This window comes from Bicyclus anynana, chromosome 24 (genome assembly GCF_947172395.1).
Source record: "Bicyclus anynana chromosome 24, ilBicAnyn1.1, whole genome shotgun sequence".
Classification (NCBI taxonomy): domain Eukaryota; kingdom Metazoa; phylum Arthropoda; class Insecta; order Lepidoptera; family Nymphalidae; genus Bicyclus; species Bicyclus anynana.
In genome coordinates this window covers 8,358,365-8,378,818 of record NC_069106.1, presented here as the reverse complement: position 1 = coordinate 8,378,818, position 20,454 = coordinate 8,358,365, and the positions used below count along the sequence as shown (strand labels likewise).

The 20,454-nt window shown below is 37.2% G+C and overlaps 1 protein-coding gene across 3 annotated transcripts; it reads right to left on the bottom strand.

The window, feature by feature from the left end:
- Positions 1-19: 19 nt before the first annotated feature.
- On the bottom strand, positions 20-19,582 carry LOC112049458 (F-box/LRR-repeat protein 2). 3 transcript variants are annotated; one of them, XM_024087332.2, is made up of 12 exons: positions 19,313-19,582; positions 12,653-13,186; positions 10,238-10,406; positions 9,159-9,314; positions 8,400-8,549; positions 7,376-7,536; positions 6,509-6,614; positions 5,897-6,098; positions 5,353-5,520; positions 4,887-4,941; positions 4,208-4,356; positions 20-2,922 (listed from the first exon to the last, which is right to left on the bottom strand). In XM_024087332.2, exons 2-12 carry the CDS (start codon positions 13,097-13,099, stop codon positions 2,787-2,789), a joined length of 1,899 nt encoding a protein of 632 aa, XP_023943100.1. In that variant the 5' UTR covers positions 13,100-13,186; positions 19,313-19,582; the 3' UTR covers positions 20-2,786. The 3 variants fall into 3 exon arrangements, with proteins under 3 accessions (XP_023943100.1, XP_023943102.1, XP_023943101.1); XM_024087334.2 differs by lacking the exon at positions 12,653-13,186; XM_024087333.2 differs by lacking the exons at positions 12,653-13,186; positions 19,313-19,582 and adding an exon at positions 12,001-12,578.
- Between the last annotated feature and the right edge of the window lie 872 nt (positions 19,583-20,454).

Sequence of the window (20,454 nt, the reverse complement as noted above, 5' to 3'; positions counted from 1 at the left end):
TAAAATAAAAGATGCCATGCATTTTTGTATATTTTTTTTTTATTTTTATAACACAATATATTAAATGGCAGTAAACTGCGTAAGTAATATCAAATTCCATAAACATAAATGGTGATAGTATAATAAGATATAGGTGCGGTAAGTTGAAAATAACAGCCGAGGCGATATTGCAGCTCGAGCTGAAGGAAAGAGCTATAGTAAGGAAGCAGAGGCTGTAATTATCAAAGCGCACGTATGTCATACGACGTTTTAAAACACATTTGCGAGGAAACACTCTGAACACACTTTCTGAAAATGAATTTGCATCTTTGCCTGTTTTCCGTATGATAACATATATTATACGTATGATACGCACACCAGCGTTTTTTTAGGCAAATGCACCTAAAACAGCCAGTATTACTCATAGAGTCAATTAATATTTTTGTGTTTCTGTTAATTATAAATGGTTGTCATTTATTGTCAAAATGACTAAAATGAAAGAATTAAATGTCTATTTATTATATTATTTTATCTCACAAAGTTAATTTTATTCATAAAATGTTGAGCACTTATCTGACATAAAAATTCTTTGCTAAGATTTAAAAAAGTACCGTTCGTTTTTAGACGGATTATGAAGGTTTTATATTACATTACGGCACATGTGCATTTTTTAGTAATGTACTAAAAAATGCAGTGCCGATATTATATGAGATACATTACTATATTGAAATTGGTGAAATAAGAAATACTTTACGAGCAAATGTGTTATAAAAATATAAACATAAGCTGTCTTGAAGAGTTCATAAATAAAAAAAACGTGTTTATATCTTTGAATGAAATATAAAAAATCCTGTTAATGTATAAACCTACCGTGTAATTAAGAGCATAAGCTGACAAACATTTAGCATTTCTAAAATGAGAAAGATTTTCCTTTGATTTGTTTGTCATTGTACAATTCAAAACGTGACCTACTGTTTACGAGCAAGAAATATATTAGAAACTAGCGGACGCCCGCGACTTCGTCCGCGTGAAACCCTATTACTACCCTACCTTATTCCCACTCTAAAGCTACCCTACCATACAGTTGATGAGTAGGGACTCAACTCTACCCCTATCAGAGCAGTGAAAGGAAATGTTGGGAAAACGGGAGAAGAACCACGCGATGGAAGCTTAAAAACTGGAGTAACTTCTCCCGTTTTCCCAACATTTCCTTTCACTGCTCTGCTCCTATTGATCGTAGCGTGATGAAAAGTATACTTTAACCTGCCCAGTAGTATGAAGAATAATTGTACCAAGTTTCATTAAAATCAGTCAAGTAGTTTTTGTTTCTATAACGAATATACAGACAGACACGAAAATTTTACTGATTGCATTTTTGGCATCAGTATCGATCACTAATCACCCGCTGATAGTTATTTTGCAAATACATAATACATTTCATGTAGAGAATTGACCTCTCTACAGATTTATTGTAAGTATAGATTGCATCATCGCTTACCATCAGGTGAGATTGTAGTCAAAGGCTAACTTGTAAAAAAAACGAAATCCTTAATTTAACATTATTAACAAAACATAGCTAGTTAGGTAGATATAATCTATTATCTTCTACCTACCATCTGTTTCTTAATTTACCAGCATACGTTGCTGAGTCCGGTAGTAATCAAATTAAACTATTTAATAACTACAACGTTCATGCCATTTATTTTAGCTGATTTGGCCAATGAAAGAAAGAAAGAAAATAAATTTATTCAAATTTAAAAGTTACAAACAGTATCCTTAACTAAAAACAGCATGTCTGTCTGTAACCCTTAAAAAGAAAGGGTGTACAGCTCAGCATATGCCGTGTACTATATACAAGCATAACACACGGCGCTGATTTTCAAATCAGAATGTAGAATCTTATGAAAATTGGCTTGGTGAAGTCTCCTTAAATTCTAATTCTAATTTATGGCCAATTTTCAGCTGTGTGTATGAATAATAATTATTGGGACCAAATTTGTATGATGACTGAGTGACTGACTGATTTTTTGTCGGCCTCCGTGGCGCAGTGGTATGCGCGGTGGATTTACTCGTCTACAGTGGATTTATTCGTCTACAATCTCGAGCGCAGAGTCCTCAACAATAACTGGGTGGAGCGTTACTCGCGTTTACAAAACGCAGGTCCTGGGTTCGATCCCCGGCTGGGCAGATTGAGATTTTCTTAATTAGTCCAGGTCTGGCTGCTGGGAGGCTTCGGCCGTGGCTAGTTACCACCCTACCGGCAAAGACGTACCGCCAAGCGATTTAGCGTTCCGGTACGATGCCGTGTAAAAACCAAAAGGGTTGTGGATTTTCATCCTCCTTCTAACAAGTTAGCCCGCTTCCATCTTAGACTGCATCATCACTTACCATCAGGTGAGATTGTAGTCAAGGGCTAACTTGTAAAGAAAAACAAAAAAAAACCGAGTTTCTCGTTTAAAATTATAATAAGAGTTTTTTTCGGCTCTTCTCAACAGAACCTTGCTGTGGTAGACTCTCTCTTTTTCCTTAGCTTTTTCGCATAATGTATGGTATAATTAATTTGAGCCTTGATATCCCTGTGACCCTCTGACTTCGGAGGGTGTAGTTTCGAATCCGATCTGGGGCATGCACATCCAACTTTTCAGTTGTGTGCATTTAATGAAATTCAATATTGGGCCAGCGAGGTGGACTAAATGGCCTAACCCCTCTCATTCTGTTAAGAGTCTCAAGCTCAGCAGTGAGCCGATTATGGGTTGATTATGATGATGATTAATTTGCTTTATTTTACAATTTTATCTTGAATAGTTTCAGTTGAAAATAAGATCTTTATAATTGGACAGTAGATAGTAGTTGGATACTCGGCAGTTGGTGGAGGTCCTCACGACTGTGGTGCGGTCTGCGCGCTCGAAGTTCGCTTTCACGATCTCATAGTAGCGGCCATCGCTGGAAACAAAGTGTTTTATTAAATTTTGGAACGAAGGTCCTTATCGCGAAAGGGGGCTAAACGGAAAAAATTATGACCAAAAAGTTGTTAGGACACTTTTTGCCCGACTGCGTAAGAAAGGGGGTAATGTTTTTGCTATAGTTGTAAGCCGTGACCTGAAGACAGCTGGTGAGCTCCAGGGTCCTCAAAAGGCCCATCGATCCCAAAAGGCCCCCCGACCCCAAAATGGATGCGGGCTTACTTAGAAGATGTACTTTATTCTACCCATACCTTTGACAGTTTCTACGCAACATCGTATCGGAACGCTAAATCGCTTAGCGGTCTTTGCCGGTATGGTGGTAACTAGCCACGGCCTATGTCTACCCCCAGACCAGACTTGAGCCATTTTTGAAAATATAAAATCCTAAACTGGCCGTGCTGGGAATCGAACCTAAGACCTCTCTGTTAAGAACAGTACTACCAACTGCGCCAGAGAGGTAAAAAAATATTTCATGTCTAAGCGAGGAATGACGTCATTATAAATAATTTTCGCCATCTTTGTGCATACGCCATATTGGATTTAGAATTGCGTCACTTTAACCTTGCATTGTAATCTAAACTGTGTTGGTAAGTAATTGTATTCTTTACCGCTCCATCATTTCATTATTTTAAAATACAGTTTAAATATTAGACATATCATTTATCTGCATCTCTTTGACCCAGTAGGTGTTTATTTTTATTGACCCACACATTGTTAGTTTAATAACGAATTCTATTGTGCTTTGGAGACCCCTGCAAGTGTGCGATTTGATACACTTTATGCAGGGGTCAAAGACGACTGAGTATTTAGTCTGTTTGGATTCGGACCCCCTGCAGCTACATTAAAAACCCATTTCCCAAAACTCGACAAAAATTGTGAAGATTAGATCTGACTATGGAACATCATTGGATATGTCTATACTGCGGCTAAGTTTCAACCACGGATTAATAATTTTCGAAAAGACTTGACTCATTAATTAATTGATTGTAATTTGTAGTGGATTAAAAAAAAATAAAAGCGTTTCAATCAAAAAAGTGATTTCATTCAACACAGAAAAAGAACCAATCAATTTTTACTTATTTTTTTTAATCCCGTACGATACCACTATGAAGCCAGATGAATTTTCGCAGAACCCCGCTTACGAACTGTGAACCCTCATTTTTCTGTCACGCCGACGTAGAACCCGTGGAGTCTCCCGTAGGCCCCTGGGGGGCCATCTAAACTACTTGGGAATCAATGCTTTAGAACAATAATTCGGTAGATACCTTAACACTAAGCATTTCAGCTTCAAACACTTGACTCGCAGAATGTCGATGGCTTTCTGACTCTTGTCGCTGAAACGCAAGTTTTCCGGGTCCCAGCGCAGTTCCAGTCGCTCCAGGTTGGGACAGCTGTTGGCTATGCCGTCCATTAGCTGGAAGAAAAAGTCATGTATCAAACGATGCAATTAATTTCAAATTTTGCCATTGTATAGCGGGCGATGGAGCTGGATATGCTTGGAGTTTCTCTGAAGAAATGATGAGATCCGCAAAAGAACCAAAGTCACCGACATAGCTCAGCGAGTCGCGAAGTTGAAGTGGCAATAGACGGGGCATATAGTTTGAAGAGTCCAGAATCTACTTTGGTTTGAAGAGCCTATGAATTCCCGTATATTCATAGGTTCTTCAAACATCTTTCTCTTTTTATGAAGTCTTGACCCTTCATATTGGGCCCCTCAACTAATTTTGCATACAGAAAATACTCCTCCAAGTCATGTAGTAGACGTCCGCCAAAAAAGGATTTTGCGAGAGGGCCGGATTAAAGAGGTCCAAATTACATTAAAAAGAGGAAATCGGGTATCCTCTAGTAGATTAAGAGATAGAATTCTCCTCTTAAAGGAGAGGAAGTTTGAGCATAGCTATGACTTAAAATATAAATAGATTGATCATTGATGTAAATTCTCACCTGATCAACGTGAATATTGACGCCGAGTCTTTCTTGCGTTCCCATGATGAGGATTCTGCGAACAAAAGCACGCCAACTTAAATTTTGGTTTAGGTATAGTTACCTACACACAGCGGGCGATGGAAGTATCTCTGCGTGATGGAAGTATCTCTCGGAGTATCTCTGTGTATCGAATCAAAAGTGAGGAGATCCGCAGAAGAACCTTTTTACCAACTTCGAAACTCGCGAAACTGAAGTGGCAATGGGCGGGGCTCATAGTTCGAAGGGCCGATGGACGTTGGGCTCAAAAACTGGCGACCCCGCACTCGAAAACGCAGTGACCCCCCACCAGGTGGACTGGCGACATCAAGCGAACCACGGGGATTCGCTGGATGCAACGGCTCAGGATCGTGATGTTTGAAAGTCCCTACAAAAGGCCTATTGTCCTGGACGTCCATCGGCTGATATGATGATGATGATGACTCACTTTGCGTTAGTCAACAGTTGCAGCACACTCTGCCACAGCTGGTCGGTGATGTGTGGCATCCCGCTCATCACCAGTCCCCACAGCTGGCTGCCGTGCCGCGACAGGAACCGGTGCAGCGCCTCATCCGTCAGGTTGTCTGATGCGTCCACGTCTAATGCTACTAGATTCCTGGAAGCAAATAATTATTCAGGTAGTAGCATTTCTCGCCAATGATTATTTTATAGATGGTCCACAGCAGGGGTTCGGCAGCGAAAAACACTTAACAATTTATTACCAGTTTTTAGGGGCAAGTGTTTTTTATCGTAGGCTTAAAAGTAATTAAATAAATAGAATCTCATCGAAACTCCAAAAACATGTATTTTCTTTCCTTAGAAACTCGACCCATATGGATGCGTTGTTTATAAAAATGTCCCAAGGGGGTTATAATACTCGTAGCTAGCTGTGCAGTTTGGTTGTTGCAATGACAGCCTCCTTGGACTAGAACTTTGCACTTACCTACTATAAATGTCTTTGTTAAAGTTCATTCTGAAAGAGTAATTCTAACCTTGCCGTTCCGGCTTCAATCCAAGCTTTGAGAACGGAGTCATTAAACCCGTTGATCTGGCCCGCGCTCAGGAACCTCAGGTTCGGGATCCTGGTAAGCATGTCGATCAGACACTCCGAAGACAGATCCGTGGCAGTCACATCCAACTCCTGGATCGAGGATTTCTCCCATTCTACTTGCATCACGTATTCTGATTGTAGACCTTCAAAAGAGACAAACAAGGTTGTATATTTATGAAAATACATAATGTATTTTATGAACTATGCGTTTAAAATCTAATTAAGAAGCTCTGTGGAGCCTTATTAATAGATATCTAGTTGTTGAATAAAAAAGCTCCGACAAGTGTGAGTTGGACTCGCTTATCGAGGGTTCCGTACAATAGCAGCCCTTAGTATTTGTTTTTACGTTAACAGAGAAGGTTGATTTTTTCACAGCTTTAAGGGTTAAGACCTGAGTTTTAATTCCAACTGTATACCTCCATCCGTTCCAGAGATAAAGAGTCTTGACAGACATACCTACAATAAAATGATCCTTTATGGTTTCCGTTTTTTTCTTGTGAAGTACGGAAATGGAAATCTAATAATAGGGAATACAAGCGTAACTTTTACTTACTACACCCATTCATCAGTAAGCAGGTCAGCCTCCTGGACCGTTGGAACAGCGTCTTCATGGTGGAACCCGTCACCTTGTTGCAATAGTTCACTGCGAGGCATTCCAACTTTAACAAAGATTATTTGTTTTAAAAGAATAGATGTGCTTTAGGATAGGTGGAAATTATACCTAAATGTTGTAGAGTAACTAAATGGTGCAAAGTTTAAAAATATTAACTTTTTGTTAACTAGTGACAGTAGGATTAAAAGTTTTAACTATTTGCATTAGAAAATTGAAAATCTTCAGTTTTAGAACGTGCTTTGCATAATTATCTGTTAGAATTGTGAACAATTAGATACTAACACTTGAACCTGAAAGTAAACTTAATATGAAACTGTAGAACCCATGAGGACTTCATCTGATCGAAGACTGTCTTGTTGGTTCAAATGCCTATGTGGTTTAGAGTCATGAGGTCAGGGTTCGAGTCCTGGGTCGGATTATGAGATACTGAGCTTTTATTTCTTCTTTGTGTTAAAATTCTCAATAAAATAATTAGGCTTCCTCAATAAATAGGCTAACTAAAACTGAAAGAATTTTTCAAATCGGACCAGTCGTTTCCGAGATTAGCGCGTTCAATCAAACAAACAAACGAACTCTTCAGCTTTACAAAATTAGTAGGTATAATATTAGTAGGTCTAGATTACCGCCATGTGGAATGTTGAGTCAATTATTATTGTTCCGATAATTGTTTCAGTCAATGGTCTTATAGCGAAAAGCTTCTACCTACATCTTAAGAAGCTTTCACTTAACTGTTGGATCAAGAGTCTGATACAGAAAGCAGTGATTCTTGAGAGGAGGAGATGACAGAGAATAACACTTATATAGTACCTGTATACAGTTGGAGCTGAAGGCGTCAATGTGCGAGTCGTCAACAAAGTTGATGCCATACAAGTTGATGACGCGGAGGTTGGGAGTGGCCGACTTCAGTTTGTGGACGTTGATTACTTCGTAGATCTCTTCCTCTTCTTCTTCCACCTTTTCGTATGTGCCTTTTGTTTGGAGATATAGTAAATTAAAACAATATACTTAGGTCATTGACCTCTTATGATAAAAGGACGCACAATCATGTAGAAAATTTCACTTAAAAACTGGCCAATTTTGCTGACAGTTTTAGAATTATTGGTAAATAAAATTATACCTAAAGGCCTTTCAAGTATTTTTTTATATTATAGTCCAATATTCACTTAAATCCCAAATTCAGCGAAAATTCAACCTTAAGGATTGAGTTTAAGGTTGAATTTGCAAATGCTACTACTTGAATTGAGTGCTAAGAAGTTGTGTTTGGCACTGTGGGGACGTTTTTTAATCGCTGATTGTGCATCCACTTTTTAAAAGGAGATCGATGACTTTGGTATGGACACCGGCAAGTAAGTTGAACCGAAATATCAGTTGTGGTGGTAAATTATATTAAAAGTGTTAGAAGCGTGCTCCATGGTTTATAATGGTGTCAAAGTGTTGCTATTAGGTGGTACCTAGTAGTGACACATCTTACCATACGTCACTAACATCCAAAAATGAGTTACAGCTCATGGTTCAACTTACAGGTCGCTAGCTATACTTATGTTCATGATTACATACGATACGTTTTACCACCATGCAAGCAGATCTTCAAAATATTAAAAAATCAATCAACCGTAAGTTGAATCAACAGGAAAGTCAGGAAAAATCTACCTAACCGTCTAAAAATAGAATTAATGTTTAAAATTTGTTAAAAATCAATGTACTCCCTACTGTGTACCATAGACATACCTAAGTATTTCGATGTTTAAGAGATATTTATGTTGTTGATTTTTTTTTAATTGAGAGAATACATAAGCTAACTTATCCTAACAGTTGATTGAATTGAACTCACCAATAAGATGTAATATTTCTAATCCATTGATAAAGTTGTATATCTTCCTCATAAAACCCTCCATGAAGATGACCTCAGACAGACATATGCACAGATAGCGTAACTTCGTAGGAAACGCCTGCATTTCCGAGAAGTCGTGGAGCTGCATAGCTGAAAAATATCATAACCATAAGCCACGGATACCTTCCCCTCCTCCCTTGATATGCGGGCGACGGGGGGAAAGACTGCGTGGGTGTGAAATAGTGCGTGCGGGGAAGTGAGGTGCATCAGTCGTGGGTTTTCCATTCATCGCTACACGCCCCCCGGCCCGCGCGAACCATCGGGAGTGTTACGAACGAAGTTGTCAAGCTATAATCCGTGCCATAAGATCTCTACCTACCCCAGTTTTATGTATACTCTATACTAATATTATAAAGAGGAAAGAAGAAAGCTACTCTATTCCCGGGTCCTACAGAATATATTTTATCCCGTTATTCCTACAGAAACGGATACTACGCAAATGAAACCGCGTGGCGTCTGCTAGCCAATTATATTTATATACCTATTAGGCAGTAATACCTACTCGTATCTGCAGAAGGTCGAGTGTGCGTGATATTGGAGATAGACCAATATCCGTGAATATGAAAATAGGTAACTAATTCTGTTCGAACTGAATTGTACTTTATTGTGTCGTAGTAAGAGTCGCTATTCATTGAAATGACTGTAGAGTAAACCTTCTGAACTTGTACTTTAATGTATTCTGTGGTACGTAGTACGTACCTGTACTAAAATCAAGCAGCATGTGGGTCAAGTTAGGGCATTTGGACGCCAGCTCGTGGAGCACTGTATGCGTGATGAGTTCTATTGGCAGCTCGATGTACCGCAGCGAGGGGCCGAACCTTATCGATATCAGCGCCAGGAGAGATTCCAGAGAACCTGCCAAATTAAGAGGACTTCAAAGCAACAATTTAACTAAGATAGGTAGGTACATTGTCATCATCATCATCATTATCAACCCATGTACCGCTCACTGCTGAGCCCGAGTCTCGTCTCAGAATGAGAGAGAGGTTTGCGCTTGCTGGACTATTGTCGTACCTAACACAGTCTTTTCCAAGTTGAGTAGTAAAGTTGAAAGGGAATATTGTTTTTAGGAGGAGGAAAATCCACACTCCTTTCGGTTTCTACACGGCATCGTACCGGAACACTAAATCGCTTGGCGGTACGTCTTTGCCGGAAAGGTGGTAACTAGCCACGGCCGAAGTCTCCTACCAGCTAAATTACTAGCGGACGCCCGCGACTTCGTCCACGTGAAAGTTGATGAAAACTTTCAACTACCCTTACCCTACCCCTATCCTACCCCTACCCCTACCCAATAAGGCTGCACATGCGACGGAAGCTTAAAAAATGGAGAACTTTTCCCGTTTTCCCAACATCTTCATTGCTCTGCTCCTATTGGTTGTAGCGTGATGAAAAGTATACTATAACCTGCCCAGGAGTATAAAGAACAATTATACCAAGTTTCGTTAAAATCCGTCGAGTAGTTTTTGTTTCTATAACGAACATACAGACAGAGAGACCGATTGCATTTTTCGCACCAATATCGATCGAACTATACAATATAAATCGACTTTTTTATATTGTATAGTTATTTTGGTAATATATTTCATGTAAAGAATTGACCTTTCTACAGGTTTATTATAAGTATATTTATCATGGTTTTTTTTTGTTTTCCATTGTTCAAAATCAAAAATCATTTATTTCAAGTAGGCTCAGTTTACAAGCACTTTTGACACGTCAGTTGTTTTCACGACGATAACGCAGATACGCAGTCTAGGTACTCACGCAGTTCAGGTACTCACCTACATGGAGTCCAGATATCTCAGGTCGCAAGCTGACGTGGGTCCAGAGCTTGGTGTCGTAGGCCACCATCCGCCAGCGTTTGCACACCGTGGCCATGCGACATATCGCGCGGTGAGACAAATACGAGAATATATTCAGCAGAACCTTGTCGGGCAGTTTCTCTATGGTCTGAAACAAATTATATGAATTTGTTAACTTTTTTGTTCTTTGGGTCTTTCGTAAGGACGTCTGCAGACCCGAGATGCTTAAGGCTTGTTTGGACTTGGTGCTTTAGTATTTTAGTCAAGTACGAACAATTTATCGATTTACCGCCTAAAAATCGTTCGTACTCAATTAAAATACTAAAGTAGTCCAAACTAGGCTTTAACCTCTTGACTCCTAAATGGACGACCGGTCGCCATCGTATCCGTTACGTGACGTAAAAAAATATAAAGTAAACTTAGGGCAATAGGCGAGCACAGTATCATGCTCCGCGCGATAGAAGAATATAAAGATTTTTTTAATGGCTCACTACGGTAGATTAAAACCGCATTCCCTGACTGTCGGCTTCTTCAACGCAGACGGGCTTTTCGATAAAATACTCGCGGGCAGCGAATGGTTAAGGCTTGTGCGGACTACTTTAGTAGTTTATTCTAGTAGCGTAAAATTTAGCTGAACGTGTCTGAACACCAAAAATTTAGTCGATAGTTGAATGATGAGTTCGTAAGTTGCTCCTAAAATCATAAAATGACGTTTCGCTGGAGTGAAGAAACAATTCGTCGTCCATTTTCGTACCCATAGCTTCTTTTTATTAATCACACAAAGTTTCCTCATCCCCTTCTTCCATTATAGCCATTGTGGTAAGCTTATATATATTCCATATTAATTTCTTTTTATTTTACTCTTAAGAAAGAGTTGAACATTTAATTATATTATGGAAATTTAAATTCGCGTATTATTACAAACTAGCTGACGCCACGTAGTTTCACCCGCGTGGTTTGCGTCCCTTAGGAATACGGGGATATTATATAGCCTATAGCCTTCCTCGATAAAAGGGCTAACTAACACTGAAAGAATTTTTCAAATCGGACCAGTAGTTCCTGAGATTAGCGCGTTCAATCAAACAAACAAACAAACTCTTCAGCTTTATAATATTAGTATAAATTTACCATTTGAGTTCAATATACTCAATTTATATATATATTTATATCCAAGCAATGCATCACACAACAGCAGTAATGCATCTTCAGTACGTTGTGTACGCTTGGCCAACAGAACGCTGTAACAGACATTGTTTATTTATGTTTTAAAAAGGTCAAGCTATTTATATTTAGTACCTACACAGTTCAGATTAGGTCATCACGTACTGTTTTTTTGTGAGAAGGTATGATACCTATTAATAAGAAGATGGTGATTATACTTTAAAGAAGTAATGATTATCCAACAGAGTATTTATTTTCCAACGCACTAGATATACCTGATTGTTATAATACACGTAAACCAATATTACAATTTTAATTTATTTTTGCTTTATTATCAGAACTAGTCAATGTATTTAATTGAGCTTATTAAGCCTTAACGTGGGTAAGTACGTCATTATATAACTAATATAAGCTTTATGTTTGTTTTCATAAACACGATCATATTTATAGATACCTACCTACTATGTATAGGTAATATATAGAAGATTTCCGCAGTGAAATATTGAAATATTATAACGTAGTGCTCATTAAATACCTACTATTGTATTTTCTATATTATTAAAAAACTAAATTTACATTACCGTGTTTGCAAATGGACTCCTGACTTGACCGCCTTCAGTCAAATAAACCTGACTGGCCTCTAAAGCCAGCTGGCCCCAAACGTCGGTGGGTATATCCATGATGAACTGGTATTTCAATCAACAAAACAAACACTTAAAAATGCATATGATATGCTTGGAAACTACGAAATGCACAGAACTGACTTTACTTCATGCGCGAAAAGTTCACGCGAGCTAAGAATGTGAGACGCTGAAGTTAATTTTGGAATCGTCTGGGAGGCGATGGTTACACAGAAAATATTCTAGGAATCTAACGATTATCTCCTTTTTATTGACAAATGGTTTATTTCATGAGAAACAATGCTGGAAATTGAATATGTAGATGTATTTTCTCATAGAAACATGACGAATATTGCATTTTTCGATATGATATTTGAATCTTCAATACATGCTCGGCATTACACTGGCGGGAATTTTGAATGTACGTGCGTTTTTCATTGCAAGAAAAGTTAACAATTACAACCAACTCATAGCCAGCAGCTTGAAGGAGTAGGTAATGCAGCTTTAATAAATCTTATACTTTCATTGTTAACTCTTCAAGCCAGTTAATTGGATGCTGAAATGAAACAAAAACTCAATTCTTTTCAAACGCATTCCATAGAAACTGACTGACACGATCTTTCTTTTTGCTTCTTTGTGGAGGTATTGGAAACTCGTCTGAAAAATCGCTACATTCAGATGGAGTGAATTCGCTTCTCTTTATTTTTTTTGGCATCGAAGGATGTTCTCCCTTAACTTCAACGTTTGTTCCTGGATTTCCTATCGTTGTCAGTGCATTAACGGCTAAACTTTCAAACATCGACATTATATTAATTTCTGGTGATTCTTGCGTCGTTTGTTTTATTTCCGGACTTTCACTTTTTGGTTCATTCATTTCTGGACTTTGGCGTATATTATCCTCTTGAGTTTCAGTCAAGTCATCAATTTGTGGGCTTTGACGCGTCGTTGTTGCAAGTATTTCCGTACTTTGGCGCAACACTGATTCATTTATGTCTGATATCTCCTCTTCCGCAGGGGTATCCATTTCTGGAGAATCCGACATTCTTGATCTTTCAAGCATCTTCACAACTAGTCTATCTATGTTTATGGCTGTGTAATCAACAGATCAACAGATTTTTCCAAGTGTTGCCAATTCTATGTCAACGACCTGAATAAAATAAAACTTTTCATTAAAATCATACCTATCATAACTGGCGAAGATGATTTTTTAGAATTATTTACCCGTTTTTTGCTTGCTCTAATAATAAAACCAAGGAAAACTCAACGAATAGTCGACATATAAAAAAAAAATCCTGCAGGCTTATTCAGTAATTTTGACTTATACTAGTTGACTTAAACAAAATTGAGATTCTATGTAACATATGTCATCCGGTGCCAGGTTGATATCATATAGTATATAGAGGACATTTTGTCAATTTTAATCGGTTTGTTGTTTATTTTAATCGGTTGTTAATAAAGACCAAAATAATGAATAGGCTAGCTGAGGATGGGACAATTTTAAATAGCAAATTATATCTACATGAACATTGCAGAGTTGAGTTTTTAGGAGGTACGAAATCGCTGACTTTGTCATTACGTCAAGCATAATATGTTACAAATAGTTGCATTTCAGTTTTTTTTTTTTTAAAACCATGATTTTTACACAGACACCGAAAGTAAAGTTATTAGCATCTTCGTATTTTAGAAGATTACAGGAAAACAAAGCATTTCGATCTACTGATCTAAATGCTCACTTATCGGTTAAACTTAACCACAGAATAGTGGTCTTAAACCAAAAAATCGGACAACCTTTCGTTTGACGTGTATAGTATTAGACTATCGTCACGAAATGGCCAGCAGGCTAATTCACTATCTTTGACGTATGCTAGTTGACATATACGAAATTGAGATAAGGTATATGCATTGTAATAAATCTCATGCGGTGCTTACTGGTGGGTATCGTGCAGTATGTAGATGTTTTTTTTTTCAAATGATTTGATATTTGTTCTAATAGGTTGATAATAAAGACCAAAGTAGTGATTATCAGCGTTTTTAGCGTTTGAAAAAATAGATAAAATACGCAATCTTTTACTATTTTTTATTAATTTTGGTATATTTCGGACCCTTATTCGAAGGACTATACGAAATCAATATTGTTTATTAAAATTTGACATGAGTCACCAACCCTATTGAGGAATGGTAAATAGTGAATAACTGAATAGGCCATAGGTACTCCGATGTCGGTATAAAAAATTTGTTAACGAAATGTTATCGAATTTATGGCGTTGGTTTTACTTTATTACGGAAACTGCTTTTTTTCATTGAATAACGTATGTATTACCACAAAGTTCTTTTGCTGCTGCTTCTATTGAAGAAGTAAACTGGTACTCTAACTAATAGAAGTACATAATTTGATGTACTTAAAATAAATCATCATCATCATCATCATCATCATCATCTTCATCATCATCATCATCATATCAGCCGATGGACGTCCACTGCAGGACATACCCCTTTTGTAGGGACTTCCAAACATCACGATACCGAGCCTGCATCCAGCAAATCCCTGCGACTCGCTTGATGTCGTCTGTCCACCTGATGGAGGGTGACTCTGGAAGACCTTAAAATGAATAACATGTCGCAAATGAAGTTTTATATGAGTGATGGTCAACATTATTCATGTAAGAAATATTAAAACAACTTGATGGTTGCAAATCAAATTGATTATATGTTAGATGTTTACTAAAAGCATTTAATAGCTACTGATAAAATAAATTGACTGCAATTTATCAAACAGACCGAAACAGTGAATTATTACAGACATCACAAAACATGTATTATTGGATGCGTGTTCTCATTCAATTATTGCAACCAGGAAGAATACAATTGGCATAGAGATTTGCTCAAGATATAGTTATTACTAGCGGACGACTGCGACTTCGCCCGCCCTTAGACCTCTTTAATCCAGCCCTTACAGTAGTATATAGAAATGGAGTAACTTCTCCCGTTTTCCCAACATTTCGCTTCACTGCTCTGCTCTTATTGATCGTAGCGTGATGTATACTATATCCTGCCCAAGAGTATGAGGAATAACTGAACCAAATTTCGTTAAAATCCGTTGAGTACTTTTTGTTTCTACAACGAACATACAGACAGACAGATAGAGGGAAAAAAATCTAACTATCTAACTAACTAAAACTATCGTAAAACTCAGGCTGTATGGTCAACAATCTTTTCCTGTCCCTGTTGGACAAATTAAAGATGAATTTAAAATGTCATACATCGTTGTAGCAAACTTTAGTTGATAAAGTGATGTTTTCATTATTAAAGTAGAAATATTAAGTTTTTCTTAGATATAAACTAGCGGACGCCCGCGATTTCGTCCGCGTGGATTTTAGTTTTTCACAAATCTCTCGGGAACCATGAATGTTTCCGCGATAAAAAGTAGCCTATGTGTCAATCCATGCTATAATATATCTTAATACCAAATTTCAGCTAATTCGGTTCAGTAGTCGAAGAGTAACAAACATTCATATCATCAAAATCATCAGTTTTCGCAAATCTCGAGAAACCATGGATTTTTCGGGATAAAAAGTAGCTTATATGTTAATCTAGAGTTAAATTAATTTCCGTTCTGAACTTCAGCCAAATCGCTTCAATAGTAGCGGCGTTAAAGAGTATAAAACATCCAAACATCCATACAAACTTTCACGTTTATAATATTAGTAGGATAAGTAAAGTTACTAGGTTAGCCCAAGGGCGGAGATTGGCCTTTTCAACAATGAAATCTACTTTTGTATTTAAGTTTCTTCCGACTGTTGATATGTAAGACAGTCAATGATAAATCTCCCTATAAATAGGCTTAGGCATACACATCAATAGCTTTGAGCCATCAATAGTATGCAGTCAGCCAAATTTAACCAATCAGTTTATAGACTATTATGAACCGATGCCCGGCGTCATTACAAGCCAATAAAGCGTGTCTTTAGTTGTCACTGATTGGCTTCGCCTGTGATCTCAGGGAGCAGTTATTGGCAAGAGGCGAGGTATTTCCTGGACTAATGACTCACCTAACACCTATTAACATTTTTCTTAGCAGAAATCTCATTACAGCCCGAAGACAGACACATTAACCGGCGTGATGTGTTGTGGACAATGTTAATTGGTTGAGTGATAGGCTTAAGTACATAAAAATAGGAATCTGGTAGTGAGACGTTTATTTTGGGTTTAAACCGAGATTAAGGAGAAAAAATATTTTGCAATCATTTTTTAGTTCTTTTTAATCTGTTATTTAAAAAAAAACTGAACAAAAGATGCATAAATATATCTTTCTGTATAAGTTTGTTTTAATACATTTATTTATTTATTATGCGCTTTATTTTATTTCAAAAAATCAGAAACAAAAAATACTACGCTCGCAACTTTATTTGCGTGAAAATTAAAAAAGCTCTACGCCCGATCTTCTTATAATAGCTTAGTGCAATATTTTTTATAATAGGACTTCTTATGCGTACGTTTAATCCGTTTAAGTATTAAAAAAGTATTAAAAAAGTTAACCGAAGGTTGCCTGGAAGAAATCGCTACTTAGCGATAAGGCCGCCTTTTGTATGCTGATCTCTTCCTAATTTGTTTTTTATTTCACTTGTTTTTGTCTTTGTGGTGTGCAAACAAAGTATATTTATCTTATTTATCTTATCTAAAAAAGTATCCATTATTTAGATGACGTACCTACAATGTAACGATTTTCATTATTTAAATATGCACGTAGGTTTATTTTATTTCAAAAAATCAAAAACAAAAAAATACTACACTCGCAACTTTGTTTGCGTGGAAAACAAAAAAGTCCGATCCGAGTCCGTCCGATCTTCTTAAAATAGCTTAGTGCAATATTTTTTATAATAGGACCTCTTATGCTTACTACGTTTAATCCGTTTATTAAAAAAGTATCCAATAATTAGATGACGTACCTACAATTTAACGATTTTCATTATTTATATATGCACGTAGGTACTACGTAGTCTATGTCAATAAGATATTTTTATAATTCATAATGATTGAAGTTTATTATTTGGAATAAGCCACAGATTAAAATAATAATAAGTACCTAGTCAACAAAGTGCAGGTAAACTATTTGCATCACTGTGAATATCTATCTCATATCCCATATAAATAACAGATGATAACAGGGTATGTGATTGTCACTTACAGTGTTATTTTTTTCGAGTCAGTTCTATACCAAATAAGTGGGAAAGGCTGAAGGCACACGATGCGTTGTCCGTCTAAACCTAAAGGAAGACGTCCACATATCAACATTGATTGTACGTATCGGACGCATCGCATCAAACGGATTTTTAATTTTACGATAGATTCGTGCGATCCGTACGATGCGGATCAGTGGACGCACTTGTATGTTTTTCTATGTAAAGAATACGATCCGTTTGATCCGATGCGTCCGATAGGGACCAGGTTCTGTGGACGCTTACCATTAAACTGACTCGAACCTACATAAGTATAGATAGCCTACACATATAGGTACATCTTCTAATTATAAAATTGTATTATTGTATTATGATTTAATATTTACACGTGCTCTCGTACTGTCATTCGGTTGCAATTAATTTATTGGACGTTAGATACAATTACTTCTGACGTTGTGTTGATAACTAATTTATAATTTAAATTATTACCTACGAGTACCTATAGCCACAGATTACCTATGTGCCTATACTAAGTATAGTACTATATATATACTAGCTGACTGTTATCGATATTTTTGTGCTTAATGCATTAAGGGTTTAAAGAGTAAAATGCCTTCCCCACTAGTAAGAGCGACGACCTACGGAAGGTGGCTGGCATCTTTGATGGTATTGACTAGTGGTAACTATCTAACACTGAAAGAATTTTTCAAATCGGACCAGTAGTTCCTGAGATTAGCGCGTTCAATCAAACAAACAAACTCTTCAGCTTTATAGTATATTAGTAAGTATAGATTAAAGCTTACGAAAACAAATAAGTTTGTTTGTTTGTACTACTTTCTTGCATTTTAGCGCAAATACCAGAAATACCAGCAATTTGGCGCAAAATTTCTATTGGCCGTTAAATGTTCATATGCGCATATAATAAGCAGTTTAGAAGATTAATTAACCTGAATATATTGTACAAGAAACTACCTACAGCTACGTTGTTGGTTACTTTTTTCTTTGTTGCAGGCGATGGCGTGCACTACGTTTAAAAGTAGGGTACGTTTTAAACGTAGTGCACGTATTTACGTACGTTTTTCATCGTATTTTCGTTTTCGCAATCATCTTACTTTGTGTTTTCAACGAAATGACACAATAAACGTCATTTTACGTAAAGAAACGTTAGTCTAGTAGTGGCATTAGCAGGTAGTAACGTTATTTTAACGAATTTACGTAATTTTGTTGAAATATTCATGTTAGACGATAGTTAAAACAAAAGATCATTGCCACTTGATGTAAATCTCGTGAATCTAAGGATTTTTTCTTGATAAAAAGTAGCCTATTGTGTTAATCCAGAGTAAAATCTATTTCCATTCCAAATTACAGCCAAATCGGTTCAATATTAGCGGCGTTAAAGAGTAACAAACATCCAAACATTAGAATATAACTTCTTTTTTTGTATTAGTAAAAGAATTAAATAAAATTCGGTTTAATAGATCCAGAGATTACAACCTTACAAACTCACGATCTTCACCTTCACGTCATATTAGTAGGTAGGAATTTTTTTCGGAAATGTAAGTACGTACAACAATCCTCGATAGCTCAACGGCAGTAGCGTGCATAAGGTTTTTAACTAGGGTATGCACTATAAGTAAAAATTTGAAAAATCCTTATCTAACTGTGTATTCAGTAACACAACAAAAGTTTTGTTTTATTGAGCCCTTAGGGTAGGCAGTGCATTTTTGGATCTATGGAGTGCACGCCGCTGCTCAACGGTAAGAGCGGTCGGACTCATCATCGAAGGGTGTTGGTTCGATCCTCGCCCCGTTGGTCTATTGTCGTATCCACTCCTAGCGCAGTCTTTCCCGACTAGTTGGAGGGGAATGGGAATATTAGACATATTTAAAAGATACGGCAATCATTAAAATCAAAAGTCATTAAAATGAAAAAAAAAATATGTTTGTAAGAATAAATAATATAAGAATAAATCTATAGAGTGTAATAAAAATACATACTAACATTCTCGCGTAAGTAGGTACAACAATCGCAAACCATACGTCAATATGACGAAAAAAAAATTAACAATGAATAAAAAATTAAAAAGAAAATCATACCAAAACCTTCCGTCTGAAACTGGTGGACGTATCGTCTCTCGATATGGCGGCCGCGGCGGTGTCAACATTCAGAATGCCCCACGAATCCATCGTCCAATACCAACCACGCCAAACACCAAAACAAGGCAAGCACTAAGCACTAACTTTTGGCTCGAAACCCGAATGTTTAGCGCGTCTGCAATTCCTGTGACGTCACGTCAACGTGTCCACGACCCTGCGACGCAGTGCATTGCTTCTTAATTTGTGGGATACTGAAACACGCGAGTTCCCGCGGGTACAATGTACCTACTGTCGGACGTTTAAATTGGCAGGCCAAAATAAGTTCGGCATTTCGCTCCAACTGGGCTGAGCGCCGCTGCCAAGAAGATTCGTATTGCATTTCGTGTCACGGCAACGTAACGGCTAAGGGTGACTGCATACACGTCCGAGTTGTCAGACAATATTGTCATCATAAACTTCCCAAAAATTAACCAACGAGGCAGGTACTAATTTATACTTATAATAATTCTGTAATAGGTCTATTCTGTACATGAAATATATTTCCAAAATAACTATCAAGGGACAACGTAACCCAGGTCCGACAAAATACTCTCTACGTACGTTTCACCCCGAAACCGTAGCATCCTCAGGAGATGTTGACTCAACAACGTGCGATTGCAAAAAACAAAATTTTGTTGGACCTGGGTGACGTTGTCGCATGGGTTTGACGGCTTTTCGCGGATTATAGCAAAATAAATAAATTATTATATATTCATGATGAACTTCCGCAAAGTAACGCCTGCTTCTATACAATAATGTCAAAAATACAATCAGTAAAATTTTTGTCTGTATTTTCGTTATAGAAACAAAAACTACTCGATAGATATTAACGAAACTTGGCACAATTATTATTCTTCATATTCCTGGGCAGGTTATAGTATATTTTTCATCATGCTACGATCAATAGGAAATGAAGTGAAGTGAAGGGAAATGTTGGGAAAACAGGAGAAATTACTCCATTTTTACAGCGATACTACTGTAAGAGATGGACTAAAGGTCGAATGGCTAACGAAGTCGCGGGCGTCCGCTAGTGTATTATAAAATGATAATTCTTGCACATAAGTCACTTCTAATTTGCCGATCAGTAAACCATATTCTTACAA